Source organism: Pleurodeles waltl, chromosome 1_1 (genome assembly GCF_031143425.1).
Source record: "Pleurodeles waltl isolate 20211129_DDA chromosome 1_1, aPleWal1.hap1.20221129, whole genome shotgun sequence".
Taxonomy (NCBI): Eukaryota; Metazoa; Chordata; class Amphibia; order Caudata; family Salamandridae; genus Pleurodeles; species Pleurodeles waltl.
In genome coordinates this window covers 173,678,873-173,695,871 of record NC_090436.1, presented here as the reverse complement: position 1 = coordinate 173,695,871, position 16,999 = coordinate 173,678,873, and the positions used below count along the sequence as shown (strand labels likewise).

At 44.1% G+C, this 16,999-nt stretch overlaps 1 protein-coding gene across 4 annotated transcripts in view; it reads right to left on the bottom strand.

Annotated features, from left to right (window-relative positions):
• Positions 1-16,999, bottom strand: part of WDR7 (WD repeat domain 7) — a 972,184-nt gene that overhangs the window by 174,378 nt on the left and 780,807 nt on the right. For all 4 annotated transcript variants that reach the window (XM_069219934.1, XM_069219942.1, XM_069219953.1 and 1 more), the window contains one exon: positions 16,206-16,305. In XM_069219934.1, the coding sequence (XP_069076035.1) occupies positions 16,206-16,305 (100 nt within the window). The remainder of the gene's footprint in view (positions 1-16,205; positions 16,306-16,999) is intronic.

Sequence of the window (16,999 nt, the reverse complement as noted above, 5' to 3'; positions counted from 1 at the left end):
AAACACGTTTTTCCCATGCAATTCTGTATGGGAAAATTGAACAGCGATTAAGCAAAAAATGCCTTAACGGAATTATACCAAATTTGGCAGAAAGCTAGACCTTGGTCCGGAAAAAAGTATGTTTTGTGATTTGGTGTACATCTGTTCAGTAGTTTTAGTGATATTAAGTTTCCAAAAATTGTATATTTGACACTGTGGAGGATCTGACAGATCTAAAGATAAGCAAAGATGTGGTGGCAGCCATTTTAGGGCTCAAGGACTTTGTCCACTGTCCTAAAAAAAAAAGGAAACTAAACATACAAGAAGCAGGGTGGTGATACCCTGCCCCCCTAGGCCAAGTGGTGGGTCCAAGAAGGACCTCCCCATGGGCCAAAAACTTAAAAAAAAAAAAAAAAAAACAGGACCGCAGATTTGTGGAGCATCCACAGTCCCTTTTAAAAAACATAAAAAGAGTAGGATCCTGCACTTTTTAAAAAAACACATAAGCCCAGTGGGGTGGGCCAGGGCCTGTGGCATCAGTACGAGTTATTTAATGGGAAGGGCAACATGCAGCCCCCTCTTCAAACCTTCTGAAGTCCCTGGGAACCCCATTTTAGGGGGCAAATACACATGGTGGGGGGACGGAGATTGCAGCACCCACCTCCCTAAGCCTTAAGAAGGCCATCTGGACAGGATTGTAATTTAAGGGGGGGCATGGTGTACCCCTCCCCAAGCCTCTTAGAGTCCTCTGGGCCAAATCTCCCAGAGCTGAGTTTTACATTTTGGGGAGGCAACATCGCCCCCCTGCCCCCCCAATCCCGTGCTGTTCACCGGCCAGAGGACCTTAGCTCCAAGGGCCCAATGAGTGGTTCAGTGTCCCAGAGATCTCCTCCCGCTGGACACTGCTCTTTTTCCTGCCCAATAGAGTATGGATGGAAAATATGAACTTTATTCCCTGCCTGCACTCTCCAGGGTAGGAAACATAACATTGCTCCCACATGGGGGGGGAGCACAGAAGTTCTAACTGTAGTGTGGTCTGTGCTTCAAATTTAAAATTATACGCTATGTGCAATACCATTACAAGCCGGCCATCCACTACTATGTTTAGTTTTGTTATTGCAAGCACAATCTCATCATGTTTAGGTGGCAGCACTTTTTCTGTGTTAACTATTCTTTTAATTTATCTTGCATATGTGGTTAAGGTTTTGTGCATACGTTTTACTGTGGTTGTGTAAGTTAATGCTTGAGTGTTAGGATAAGTATAAGACTGCATATATGTTGAGTTAAGTGAATAAACCCATCAATGACAGAAGATGCACTTTCATTTATAAGCCAGACCTACAGGCATTGTCAATACGTCTTAGATTCATGTTGGGATGTAGACTTCAAATCACCAAAAGGTACAGAAGCTCCATACGTTTCTTAGGCTATAAGTCCGAATACTGCCAGGGTAGACTCATTACTTCATCTTTGCAAAGTTAATAAAATCAGTATCAATTTGAATTCGATGCATATAAACATATCTCTGTTTCCATTTTAGATTTCATATACTGAGATCTATGGGTAAAGTGTAATAAGATCCATACGCAAACCAGGACGTTCACCTGCACACTAACTGGTTTGGGAAGGAAAATGTAATTTGTGATGCGACCTACGCATCTTGCACTATTGCAGGGGATTGCAAAACAATGCGCCTAATAAATATAATTAGGCAGGTCTCAACATGCAACATTGTGTTAAGGACTGCAAATGCAAGGATGGGGCCTAAAAGGGCTAGGAGACCCCCCCAACCTTTCACTGAATATCCCCAATGGAAATATTTTCTTTATGAAGCAGCCAGTGTAGACCAAAGAGACAGGTGCTGCTTTTAATTTTTTTTAAAATAAGTTCCCGCTTGGCAACACATCGAAGGAACATGCAGTAATCCCCTGGATCGCTACCTGCTTCTTCCATGACAGTCTGACATGATTACCAAAGAGGAAATATTCCCATTTGCAAATCAGTTACCACCCTCTTTGAGGCGTCTGTAACTGTTCAATATTTTGCTACCAGTTTCTGTCGCAAATCATTGCGAATAGAATTGTGAGGGGAAGCCTCTTTTGCAAAACACCTTCTGCGAGTCAGAAAGGCATTTCGGACTCACAAGAGGGGTCTGGTACATGGCCCGGTAGCATTTTGCAGCAGCAAACCCAGCGAGTTAGTAGATTTCAAGGTTTGTGACTACAAAGTGGGTTAGTGCATCTTGCATATTTTTAAAGTACTATTAATGTTTTGACAGGCAATATTATTTGTAGCGGGGGTAACAAAGCGGAAAGGGACACAAAATGCTCCTGTTTGCAGTTATTACACAAATTGCTAAGCTTGTTTCCCATTGTAAATGTGTATTTTTAATAAAAGCTGACATATTGAAACTTTGGAGTTGATTCTCGAAACTACTACAACATATTTACATATGGCAAAATGTGCTGTGTAAGGTGGATGTGTGAACACAATTTGTACATTTTTCAGATTTGCACATTTTCCTTTTTTTTAAATGAGTGCATGTCAAAAAATACTTTCGCCCCACTACGGTTGCAAATAGCACCAGTGGGCATTTTCCAGTACAATCTTTATCAGGTGCAAGTGTTCAGTTTGTGGGAGTATAGGAATGCTTCCAACAGAGAAAGGTCGTTTATTTTGTTCTCTGTTTCTTTGTCTACAAACGCAACAGAACTTTTACTGTCAATAGCAGAATTGCTTCGAGCACATGATTCTGTAGCTCGGCCTGCAGTGCTCCTGCTGGAGAAGACAGAGCCTGCTGCAGCTTTCGTATGTTCAGTCCATGTTGTTTGCTCGGCTAATCATCATCATTACAGAAAGAGCATCTACAAAAGTGAGGACAAGCACTGTCAAAGCCAGTAGGCCCGCACATTGCCATTTTATTTTTTTTAGCAATGCTGTAATGTACCACGGGTGCTGTGGAGCGTGCCAAAAAAAAGGTACAATGATGTGGCCGACGTGTCACTGCAGGCACGTGCGTGCCTACAAAAGGACACAGGATTTTTTCTTTTTATTTACGGATAAAAAATTGCTTTTTCGAAAAAAAGAAAGAAAAAAAATTAAAATGGATGAGCAGGTTATGGGAAGCATGGAGGGATAGGAGAAGCAACACAGGTGAGAGCGTGCTGGTGAGGAGAGGAGCACATGTGAGAAGACAGCAACATGGAGGGTTAGAACAGCACATGGAGGGTTAGAACAGCACATGAGGGCGATAGCTGGAAAAGAGTTGAAAAACACATGCACTTTCATGGAGTGCTTAAAAAAAAATAGTTCACTGAATCGAGCTGAGAATGGACTGAAGCCAGAAGAGAGGGCAAAAGAGGCTATGCTCCATGGGAGGAACAAAAACAAGATGGAGAAGTTGAAACAAGGAGAGTCACTGAACAGAAGGCAAGAAAATGGGAGTGACACCAATGGGATGCCTTGGGCAGGCTGCAAGCCTTTCTATGTTCTTGGTAAACCCACAATATGTCTTTTGCAACCAGACAGCGCTGTCTGGTAGCCTCGACCTAAAAAAGGAATCTCTGCAGGAACTGTCGCTTGTACATACGCACAACAGCCACTGCTTCTTTACATTGTAGCAGTCCATATTTTATACTAAAACAGTGCTCCAGTCATAGTCTCCTGAGCCACTATCTAAGACAGGTTTGACCCACCAGTAGATCAGTAAACGAGGATTGAATTTGATATCCAAAAAAGCTACGTCCAAGAGTAAATGAGATTCAACAACTGAAACAGGTACACCATTATTTAACATGAGATTTGCATTCAGAGTATAAATCCCAGAGGACGAAGCATGCCAGGAAGTGCTTTTCACACACAAGCATCAGCAGCCCATCCTGTTACTTGAAGGAGGGAGCAGGGAGAAGCTTGGAGGGGACAGAAGCTGAACCCGCATCCCTGGAAGTTACCACTGAGAGAAAGAGCAGGAGCAAGTCACAGTGAGGCCTATTGGCTTCCATATATATTACTCTCCAAAGTAGGACCCTATAACCCCAGTTCTCACAAATACTATTTAATAACATGCTACCCACCAGTGACCACAATGATACATGTCTGGGTCATGCAAGCACTGAAGCAGACCTGCTGTCTTCAATCACACCTCTTCACACATTTACGTGGAGAAGAGCCATTTTTACCTGTGAGCAGAGGTAAGTTAGAAACCCTACTTAAGAGTAGGTTTCCAGGTTGAGTGTTGGAGACTCTGCGTCCTGGGAGTCCAAACAGGGTTTTGCAGCCTATGCAGAACACTAGAACACTGGAGGCCGATTCAAAAGCCTTTGTTTTTGTATTCTGAAACAGGCAATAGAGACTTCATAGACAAATATTATCACTAAGCTCTGTCCCCTCTCCAGTGTCCCATCCCTTAGATGGTCCCTCCTGGACTGTTTAGCCAGGGAGAGATGAAAGCCGTGCTTGCGTGTACATGCAGCAAGTGCTGTGACCAGCTGTACCTAAAGACATCCTCAAGAGAACCATTTGGAGAGCAGAGCGGGGTGTAGGGGACAGAACAGAGGGCATACAGAGTTCAGGAAGATGGCAAAGAGGCCCATTAAGGGGCATCCCAAACTGTTGGTCACTTCAGGATTAAATTGCCATTTGTAAACGTCCAACATTAACGTCCAATCTCCCTGCTCATGTAGATATCTTCCATTCTAACCACCCAGAGCTGCATTTGTGGACGTTCCCCTCCAATCTTATGGTGGGCCATCCCTTTATCTCTCCTCAGTCACAAGCCACATTTGTTACAGATGCCATATTGTTGGGCTAGGGCGCTCACCTGCCAGAGTTGAAGGTGCAAGGCCTTTGACCAGAACAATAGCTGAACATCGATGTCCTAGAGTTGCAGGCAGTCAGCCTTGAGTAGAAAAGCCTGAACCCTTTTCTGCTTTCCATTTCCAGGAACATCATCTAAATTGCTCCAACCAAGACAACCACCCATCCATTACATAAACAGGAAGGGAGGTGAGAGGTCTGGATTGGCTGTGAACATTGCCTCTCGCAGAGGAAAAGGTCGAGAAAAGAGGGTATTGTTTGTGGAACAGTTTGACCCCTTGAGGCATGGTTCAATGAGTGAGCCATAGTGTGGAACTTCTTGAAGTGGTCCAGGGAAGAAAAGAACTAGTCTTCGAAGAGCCTCTTGCTATCCAGGTATATGTCCCTGTAGGAAAGTACCATCTTGCCTGGCATGTTACCCCCATATGTCACTGTATATATGTTGTTTTAGTTGTATGTGTCACTGGGACCCTGCCAGCCAGGGCCCCAGTGCTCATAAGTGTGCCCTGTATGTGTTACCTGTGTTATGACTAACTGTCTCACTGAGGCTCTGCTAACCAGAACCTCAGTGGTTATGCTCTCTCATTTCTTTCCAAATTGTCACTAACAGGCTAGTGACCAACTTCACCAATTTACATTGGCATACTGGAACACCCTTATAATTCCCTAGTATATGGTACTGAGGTACCCAGGGTATTGGGGTTCCAGGAGATCCCTATGGGCTGCAGCATTTATTTTGCCACCCATAGGGAGCTCTGACAATTCTTACACAGGCCTGCCATTGCAGCCTGAGTGAAATAACGTCCACGTTATTTCACAGCCATTTACCTCTGCACTTAAGTAACTTATAAGTCACCTATATGTCTAACCTTTACCTGGTAAAGGTTGGGTGCTAAGTTACTTAGTGTGTGGGCACCCTGGCACTAGCCAAGGTGCCCCCACAGTGTTCAGGGCAAATTCCCCGGACTTTGTGAGTGCGGGGACACCATTACACGCCTGCACAATACATAGGTCACTACCTATGTATAGCTTCACAATGGTAACTCCGAATATGGCCATGTAACATGTCTAAGATCATGGAATTGCCCCCCCAGTGCCATCCTGGCATTGGTGAGACAATCCCATGATCCCACGGGTCTCTAGCACAGACCCGGGTACTGCCAAACTACCTTTCCCGGGGTTTCACTGCAGCTGCTGCTGCTGCCAACCCCTCAGACAGGTTTCTGCCCTCCTGGAGTCCAGCCAGGCTTGGCCCAGGAAGGCAGAACAAAGGACTTCCTCAGAGAGAGGGTGTTACACCCTCTCCCTTTGGAAAAAGGTGTGAGGGCTGGGGAGGAGTAGCCTCCCCCAGCCTCTGGAAATGCTTTGATGGGCACAGATGGTGCCCATCTCTGCATAAGCCAGTCTACACCGGTTCAGGGATCCCCCAGCCCTGCTCTGGCGCGAAACTGGACAAAGGAAAGGGGAGTGACCACTCCCCTGACCTGCACCTCCCCTGGGCGGTGCCCAGAGCTCCTCCAGTGTGCTCCAGACCTCTGCCATCTTGGAATCAGAGGTGCTGCTGGCACACTGGACTGCTCTGAGTGGCCAGGGCCAGCAGGTGATGTCAGAGACTCCTTCTGATAGGCTCCTCCAGGTGTTGCTAGCCTATCCTCTCTCCTAAGTAGCCAAACCTCCTTTTCTGGCTATTTAGGGTCTCTGCTTTGGGGAATTTTTTAGATAACGAATGCAAGAGCTCATCAGAGTTCCTCTGCATCTCTCTCTTCACCTTCTGCTAAGGAATCGACTGCTGACCGCGCTGGAAGCCTGCAAAACTGCAACAAAGTAGCAAAGACGACTACTGCGACCTTGTAATGCTGATCCTGCCGCCTTCTCGACTGTTTTCCTGGTGGTGCATGCTGTGGGGGTAGTCTGCCTCCTCTCTGCACTAGAAGCTCTGAAGAAATCTCCTGTGGGTCGACGGAATCTTCCCCCTGCAACCGCAGGCACCAAAAGACTGCATCACCGGTCCTCTGGGTCTCCTCTCAGCACGACGAGCGAGGTCCCTTGAACTCAGCAACTCTGTCCAAGTAACTCCCACAGTCCAGTGACTCTTCAGTCCAAGTTTGGTGGAGGTAAGTCCTTGCCTCCCCACGCTAGACTGCATTGCTGGGTACTGCATGATTTGCAGCTGCTCCGGCTCCTGTGCACTCTTCCAGGATTTCCTTTGTGCACAGCCAAGCCTGGGTCCCCGGCACTCTAACCTGCAGTGCCTGACCTCCTGAGTTGTCCTCCGGCGTCGTGGGACCTTCCTTTGTGACTTCGGGTGAGCTCCGGTTCACTCCACTTCGTAGTGCCTGTTCCGGCACTTCTGCAGGTGCTGCTTGCTTCTGAGTGGGCTCTTTGTCTTGCTGGACGCCCCCTCTGTCTCCTCACGCAATTGGCGACATCCTGGTCCCTCCTGGGCCACAGCAGCATCCAAAAACCCTAACCGCGACCCTTGCAGCTAGCAAGTCTTGTTTGCGGTCTTTCTGCACGGAAACACCTCTGCAAGCTTCTTCACGACGTGGGACATCCATCCTCCAAAGGGGAAGTTTCTAGCCCTTGTCGTTCTTGCAGAATCCACAGCTTCTACCATCCGGTGGCAGCTTCTTTGCACCCACAGCTGGCATTTCCTGGGCATCTGCCCACTCCAGACTTGATCGTGACTCTTGGACTTGGTCCCCTTGTTCCACAGGTACTCTCGTCTGGAAATCCATTGTTGTTGCATTGCTGGTGTTGGTCTTCCTTGCAGAATTCCCCTATCACGACTTCTGTGCTCTCTGGGGAACTTAGGTGCACTTTGCACCCACTTTTCAGGGTCTTGGGGTGGGCTATTTTTCTAACCCTCACTGTTTTCTTACAGTCCCAGCGACCCTCTACAAGCTCACATAGGTTTGGGGTCCATACGTTATTCGCATTCCACTTTTGGAGTATATGGTTTGTGTTGCCCCTATACCTATGTGCTCTCATTGCAATCTATTGTGACTGTACATTGCTTGCATTGCTTTCTATTGCTATTACTGCATATTTTTGGTATTGTGTACATATATCTTGTGTATATTTGCTATCCTCATACTGAGGGTACTCACTGAGATACTTTTGGCATATTGTCATAAAAATAAAGTACCTTTATTTTTAGTATATCTGTGTATTGTGTTTTCTTATGATATTGTGCATATGACACCAGTGGTATAGTAGGAGCTTTACACGCCTCCTAGTTCAGCCTAAGCTGCTCTGCTAAGCTACCTTTTCTATCAGCCTAAGCTGCTAGACACCCCTCTACACTAATAAGGGATACCTGGACCTGGTGCAAGGTGTAAGTACCCCTTGGTACCCACTACAAGCCAGGCCAGCCTCCTACAGTCCCTTAGTGCCAAACGGACACCTGTTTCCCAAGGAAACCTCATACAAACATCCAGGCGTGCCTGTAGATTGTGCTGTGTCATAGATCGAGCCATCATGTCAGTAGACCCAGACGGAAAATCTGTCAGGAAGCATCCAATTTGTTGCTCACCAAATCAGCAGAGAAGGTCTTCTTTAAGTGTCCATGAAGGCTAATTATGGTCACCCTTGCCAGTTCCCACAAGTCGTAGATATAATGTTTAACTAAGTGGCAGTGGCAGTGCACAGGTCTAGACTGCATGGTGAGAAAAATAATTTCTTGCATGAAGCCTAGTGATTTTGACTCATGGTCCAGAGAAGGAGTAGGACCAAATCTCCAGCGATGAATGCCTACACAAGGCCCTGTGATCAGAAGGCATATAACGACAAGTAATCAGTGTGTGAACTGTGGGGCCCGAGAAGGGTTTCTTCAATGCAGCAAAAACAGATCCAACAACGTTTCTTTGACTGGGGAGAGCGGCTGCCAAAAGTTGTTTTATGTGAACTAGACGTGAAAGATCAGACTTATTTGAAAACAGGGATGGGGATTGGGGTAAGGGTGAAGGGTGTGGTGGGGGGGAGGAAGTAAGGGTGAAGGGTGTGGGGGAGGAGTAATTTCACCCTTTGGAGTTCTACAATCACCTGTATGCTAAGGAGGGCGGAGGTTATAAGCCTCCAAAGCATATTCCTCTGCATGCCCATAAGTTCCATTGAGCATGTCTACGGTATCAGAATCTGAGCTGAAGATATGTTCCAGTCGAAAGAATCTCTGTGCTTAAGAAGAGACTGCACCAGGGGTTGGCAACTGAAGTATGCTTCAAACACAAAAAATGTGTGGGGGATATGGAGAATAGGTCTCTTGTTGCCTATTCAGGGTTCGCTGGTTAGGCGATCGCCTTCATGGACATAGGAGGTGAAGGTGGCAGTTGGGTGTGTGAAGGAGTTCCCTTTATGGACTAGGTGGTCTCACACACATTATAGTGTCATGCTTCATCATATGACCATCTAGCCCCACCCAGGTAAGATGATACTACCTGGGCGGACTCAACCTTGTTGTTAAAAGAACTCTGAGGGAGTGCTGAAATTTTATCTTGCTGGATAAGTTGAGGGATCCAGTTGAAAGGTGGGATAGATAATAAAATGACCTTGCAAATCACCTGTTAGATATAAGAATTTAATATTTGTTTGTAGGTAAGGTTAAAAGAACAGTGGGGACACCTTTGAGTTTTATGATTCAAAGTGTCTGAAAAAAGTGGAGACCAACATGTTTCTGCCCTCGCTAAGAGCCTAAACGGTCTGGGGCGTACTTCAGGGTCAAGGATCCCTAATACGTGAGGGGCTAGATAGATATGCTAGCCGCAGCCTGTGGAAGAAAATAGTTGAGCAGTGTTGGGGCAAGAGCCGCTAAAAACACCAATCCAGAAGGATCATGGATACCCTTGTAGATTAGCCCAGAGAACAGCCTGTTCCGAAGATATGGGGCATGGCCTGTTTAAAGGTATCGCACTGAGAAGGGTCAGTGGATGTGGCCTACACTCCAGTTTCCTCTTTTTAGGAACAGGGTTTGGCTCTGAAGACAAGGAAGAGACCAGTGTCAGGGAACAACGCCAGAGTCTCTGAATGTTCCCAGGAATGGTAAGTAGAAGACCTTTTCATTGTGTGATGATTTTTTTATTTTTATGATAGGAATCCTGGGAAGATTGCAACCTGTTAGGAATCTTACTTCTAGGAAGGAAAAGGACCATTTTCAAGTGTCCTTATAAGCCAGTGCTAAACATAATATTGACCGTGCATGGACGAACAGGAGGTCACAGGCTGAAGGAGACACCACATGCAGATGTTAAGTGGATCTGAGAACATAATTAGGGCACTGTCAATAGGGTTTCAACCTCAACAACTTAAAAAGTGACATTTGATCTGGAAGCTCTAAAACTGACTGAGGAACTTGATCAGTTAACACTAAAGATAAGCTCCATGTAAGGTGCCGGACAACAGAAACTGATGTTAGTGCACCAAACAGCATTGTACAAAGATGCTGTCACATCATGGATGGGCGAAGCTGCAACTGGAGTTGCATGGCCTTACATGGTGTTGACTAAATAACTTTATAGATCCAATCTGGTGCCTGTAGGATTTTCTTGAGGTGATAAATCTACAGCAAGCAATAGAAAGCACATCTCTGCATTTGAGAGACAGATCTACGCAGCGAAAATAAGTTTTAGAAGAGCTCAACGTAAAAACCCCTGTGCTCAACAAGCACAACAATTGTATGTCACGCTGGTAATCACTGTCAGACATGGTGCATGCCAAAAAGGGTTGTTTTAGTTGCAAACAACTAATACAGGTTGTTAATCCCCACCTGGGAAACGAGACTGGTAGAGCCTACAACACTTTACAAGGAATTTCATGATACAAAATATGCTACTAAGCCAGCTAATTTGATTGGTCCAGAGGTGTAGCGGTTGGTGGGCATTATTACAAATCAGTTTTAGCATGGGTGGCAAAAAAAGCTGAAAGGCATTAATTCAGTGGTGAGTCATGCTGGTTGTGGGGTGGAAAACTGAGAACTCAGCCAATGGCCAGGCCAGACTCAGAAAGGATAAGTGTCTGCAGGCAAATATTAAGGAGCCACAATCACCACATATTCAAGGCAAGCACAACTCTGAACCAGCTTAGATACTTAAAAAGATATCTTAGTCAAGAGATTACATAGTATTCATTATCTCCATCATAATGACAGGCTAATTTCGAGTGGCCAGACAGACTACCCAGGAGGAGATAGTGCTCTTGGCATCAAAAAGTGGCCATGTGTTTTCAAACCAAGAATTACCATATTCGCACCCAGCGAAATCATGTGGAGGGGCTGTGCGCAGAGGTGTAGTCCTGCCGCTGCCTACCCTTCTCCTGCACCAAAGAGAGAGCAGATAACATTCTCTGCAACACTGCCCTGGTGTACCCTTCACACACCCTATGACCCCTGTCTCCCCTCCCACATCCCCCCAACTCTACATCTACCAGCTTCCCAAAACAGAAGGTAAATTTCAGCAGAAAGAGCCTGCTATTCGGCCAGGAATGGAGATTTTTCAAAAAACATTCACAAAACCAATAGGTTTCGCCTACATGAGATCTATTGCTTTGTTAATTTTTTTAGGCATGCTGACCAGCAATGCAGCACAGCTTAAAGAGAAAGATGCAAGCAAGGAGGGTGGTAGCAGCAACAATGGACAGCGTGGAGAGCAACATGGGGTTGAGGGTGGGAGACAGACTGTAGACATGCACTTTTCGAGAGTGCCCATCAAAAAGGTTTTAGAAAGTACCTACAGGAACACACGGCTAGTGGAAGGACACCGGCCACAGACAGGAAGCTGTACTAGGTCAATGCGTAAGGAAATAACAGTGAGGCGGAAGCCAATCAATGATAAGAAATGGAGCTGCCTAAGGCGTTTGTAAGCTTTTTTCTATTATTAACAATACATTTTGTTGATACCAGATCCTTTTTAGGTTTCGCTCTGTTCAGGCGAAACATAAAAAGGATCTGGGATTCCTAGATACACATGTTTTATCCCATTTCAGAATTAAGTCATGTGATGCTCATTACTTGGTGAGGGGATTCCAGCCAGATGCACAGACTTTGTCTTCATCCCAGTCCACTCCCGCTCCCGTACCCCTGTGGCTTTTAATAAATAACAGGCAACTAGGTATAATTTCACAGTGTCACCAGGTCAGTTTCCGTACATGTTTCGTTAGAACCCTTTTTAGGGCTGGTCAAGCACTCAGTAGGCTTGGAAGAAGTGTTGATTCTAGGCCCAACAGCAGATCATCGAACAACACAGTAGGAGGTAGGGGAATGGTGGGCAGGAATTGCAGACAGTTCTACGAATAATATTGAAGAAGAGCTGACAAAAGACCCTTTGAATGATTAGAGCACAGTGTGATGCGGTAAACTGTTTTTGAAGATAAGGTTTATGGGGAGAAGATTAATTTCCGTGCACCCTTTAATGGCATTAGTAGCTTTGTAGGCTAAAAGCTGAACGTCATGGAGAAAATGTGGTTGCCCAAGCCCGCTCATTTTTTGTAGGTTTCCTACTTCCAAATTGAGCATCTTAGCCAAAAGACCACATCCCGTGTAGAGTATAACAAAAGTAGAAGAAAAGACAAGCACTGGCAAAGTGAATATGTTTCGCCTATGCGAGATATATTGGCTTTGTCATTTATTTTTTTACTTAATGCACAGCAGTGTAAGATGCTGTGCAATGTGGCTTACATTTAAAAAAACAAAAAACAAAAAAACAAACAGAGAAACCATGTCTTGTGATGATGATGGATGAAGTGCTGAAACTTTTCAAACACTCACCCCCAGTCACAGATCTGACTTTAGTCCATCATTATTTTGCTTGCACATCACCCCAGTTTGGACCCAGCCATATGTAAACGAGTCTTAAACTGCTCCCCATGGAAACAGTCCAGCCCAAACTGCCAACCAAGGTCCTCCCTGGTCCAGAAACAAGCATTCTTGGACCCGTTTCAGGGCATCACACCTCATCGTTCAGGCTTGCTTGAATCTAGTGGCACAGCGAGCAAGGGACCCCCCTGTCTGGGCATACCCTTGCCACTTATGGCACATAGAGTAATAACACAAAATAAAATTATGGACGAAGTGTTGAAACTTTTTAAACACTCACCCCCAGTCACAACATCTTATATAAATATTTCACGGAAGTTACATCTGGAGATCAATGGAATGTAAGAAAAGCAAGGGTTCAAGTGGAAACTAACCCTTTGCCACTTCAATTAAACTGTCTGGCAGAAAATAATAATAATAACAACAATAATAATAATAACAAGGATGGAAGGATGAACATTATTGGGCACATCCAGGTTACCACAGATGAACTATCCCAAATGTGGACAATCAACAAATCAAAACAAGCATTCATGTGTGTGCATATTTGGCTTGTGTGAATCATATGTTCAAAATATACACTGCATTTCAGACACATATTCAATATTTAACGAAAACAAGTTAATTCTGACTGGGCTAAAGAAAACCAGAAGCGTTGCATAACTACTTTAACTGTTACATATAAATATGGGGGTCTTCTTTTATTTAGCCTTCTTCTACACACTTTTCTTCCTATTTCCTTCATTAATTTCTTTATTAGATTTGTTAGATTTTTTTTAATGTAAACACATATTGGATACTCAGTATAACTAGCTATAATAATCCCAGTGCTAAAGAATCAGTCTACTGACCTGTAAGAGCTGTCACATTATAGGCTTATCTTGTACCTCCTCTTTGTATGCACAATGTTGAATGTGAAGTCTCAAAGCCAGTGATAAGACTCACTGGCTTCAACAATCTCTTACAATACAGAGAATTAGGCTTCAGTTTTGGAGGTGGCGCTGCCATCACCGACTTTAGTTGAGACCTCCTTCGACAACGGCAAGTCTAAAATCTTGATCTTATGATCAATTAATCATAAGATCATTCTTAACCAGTAGAAAAACTCTGCCAGGATAAATGAAACTGTTCTTTAAGGATGCAGTTCTGCTCTATCAAACCATAGTAGGAAATTCTAAACGGAATTACTCTCTTCAATCGTGAAATCCATTGACTGCGAAGACCTCCAAGCATCTCCCCCATCTCCATGACTTTTTTACATTAGAGAAGCCTGACAAATTTCATCTCTCTCCTCTAACTAGAAATACAAATGTACACAGATGACATTCAAATCCAACTCCAGTGGGGCAATTCCTCAAACCAAAACATGAGCTTAAAAACATGGCTGAAACACATTTGCAATTGCGATAAAGGAGAGCAACCCCAACCTGAATTAAATGAAAACCAAACCTCTGTTAACTAACTTGACAAGCAGCCTGCCATTCAAGTTCCATCTCATTCAACACCAAGCTTCCAACCAACCATCACTAAAGCATCACTTATAATGCTTAGGCTCTTCCATTTTCTCCAGCATAGTCTTAGAATTCACCAGGGCTCTTGTCCTTGCTTGACTCAACCTTTTGCAGCGTTTTTTACATTACGGCAAACAAAAAAGTAATACTCAAACTCTAAAGGTTGCAAAACAAAGCGGTCATCTACTGTTTCAGTCTGAATAGTTTTTAACAATCATTCCAGCTCTAAAAGAACTCTTTTGGCTCCTGGTGCACCAGGTATGAAATAAAAACTAATCTGCACAATTTTCAAAGCCTTGGGGCTACTAAGTTTGAACAAGCTACAAAACCTAACACCACCCTAAAACTTCAGCCACTACTTCAGATCAAGCAGAACAAACCTAATTGCCCACACCAGATTTACCCGAAAGTCTTGTGAAGGATGAGCAATCGGATTTGTCAAAGCACATCTGTGGAACGTGCTAAGCCTGAACCTGAGAAACCAACCTAACATGGTGTTTTGTAACAGGTATCAAAAAACGTGCATCCTCAGGAAGGCTTTTGCTGCTACCTGTTGCATGCCATTTCCCCCACCTCTCTGCATAGGACAGGACACCATGCTGGAACCTACTCTAGGCAGCTCGCATCTTGTGCACAATACAATATCCCTTCGATCGAATTTCGACAACCAAACCTGAGGTCTAACTGAAAACTTGACTTTTAAATCTTTAGTACTCAGATGTGGCTACACATTCGAAGGCAGCACTTCACAAATAGAAAAAACACCTCAATTAAGAAACAAATACCTAATAAATAAATACAACCCAAAAAAACCTTTGAAGCATTCGAGATACAACAATATACAAAATATATATAGAATAACTTCAAAGATGAGTTTGAAATTTGATTAGCTAGAGGAAGCCTCAAATGAATTCACAGTCACCAAAACATCTTTAACTATATGAATTATAATAATCTGAATTTATTTTAGGCTTCCTCTTAGATCTGTTCTCGAATGAAGACACTTTCCAAAGTGTCATTTCATTAAACAGGTCATCTATTTTACTAAAACTGTTACCTTTCCACATCTTTAATGTTGGTGTCTATGCAGTCACTGCAGCTTTTGTACCTAAGGTCTTGTCGGTGCACTGCAATGTCTTATGTCAAAGGCGTCTTTGAAAATCTTAAATTCTCTATAGTCTTTGCCTCAAAAATCAAGTTAATTATTTCTATCACAGTTTTCCAGCAGGAGATTGTCCTCGAACGTTTATTAAAGGTTTTAATCTCCAACAGATGAATTATCCTCCAACAGACAACTGAATCAAGTAAACTACGTTTTCTAATTTTCTTCAGTTGCCCAGTGTCCATGCAGCCCACCTTCTCATTGACATGTCGATCTGAACCTTTGCTCGGTGGAGAGTGTGTTCTACCATTCTTTTTCAGTAATTTTATTTCCTAACACCCTACTTATTTTGTTGCCACGTAGCTCGACCTTTCACTAATTCCACAGTCCTTTTCTACCAACCACTTTTTTTTAAATAAAAAACTGCAGCTTACACTAAAAGACAGATGCAAATTGTGTGTTTCAACACTAGTGTGTGCCACTTTTTCCAATAACGGTGCAAATGTTACTGGAATCTGGGCTAGTACAAGTTTTGTTGTTACTGTGACACATAACAGTCTAGTTATCATGGAATGAGGTAACGGTCGCTGTTTTCAGGGGCTATCAGACCCCGTTTTTCGTTGGCTCCTTAGAACAGGAAGACCCTAAAGTACCTAAATGTGAAAATACTTCTATAAAATGTCAGGAAAGATAACATTCACAAGATCCTAAAGTATAAACAGACAAGGAAGCACAAAACTGAAACGATTTTGCATGTGTAGCAGGAGGCACGCGCCGGGGCTCCTCTGGCGCGCGCGCGCGAGCAGGTTCCGGTGGATCGACACACCAGGCTCCATAGACTGAGTTCTTCATTAAACTATTGATCCCTTCGGCATTATCCATAATGTTCCGGCAGCTCGGAGAGTCGAGTGATGCAGAGGCAGCCGCTCTCTCTCACTCTCCTCTCGATAACTTCGCACACTTCCTGGACAGGAAATCACAATGCTTTATTTACCTGACATTTTCCAGTCCGGATGTCATACAGGGCCACTGAGCCGTGGCGGCCTCCGACGGCTATTCTGTGGCTGCGCTCACAGTAGCTGACCATATAGAACCTGCATGGCGAGAGCAAGATGCCAGTCAGGCGGCGATGTCCACAAAGCAAAGGTGCAAACTCGTCTTTCACAATTTCAACATTTCGCAAAATATTCTTCTGCAATTTTTCAAATATTTATATCACACGTTTCATCAAATTTAGAGTAGCAATTATTCTTCTGCAATTGTTTAAATATTTATTTTTCACGTTTTATAAAAATATACAGTAGCTAGATCTATAATTGCAAGACAGCAGAGCCCACTAATCTCTCGTGAATAAAACTGGACAGTGTGTTGTGCTTCATAAAAAGAAGCAACACCACACGCGGATATAAGAGACTCAAAATATAATCGGATATCAAAGATTATGTAGATTTGCAGCGTCAACACGTTGATGATATCATTTTCACATACACAAAACGATCACTCTGTCCTGTATAGTTGTTTCTGATTTATGTTACAAACCGCTTATTTCTCACACCAGCCTTTCCATCCCCCTGGCCTAACCTGACCTCCCACATCAAAGCGGAAGTGTAATCTCTAGATAACAATCTTGACACAACACTGTCTGCCTCAACTTCATTCACCTGACTTCCACCAACCGGACAGTAGCCACAGCACCTAAACACTCATCAATGCTTTTAATCAAAGGCAACCCAAATGCACCACCTCCAGATCCTTCAAGAACTTTCCTTCGGCTCCAAAAGGCCTTGG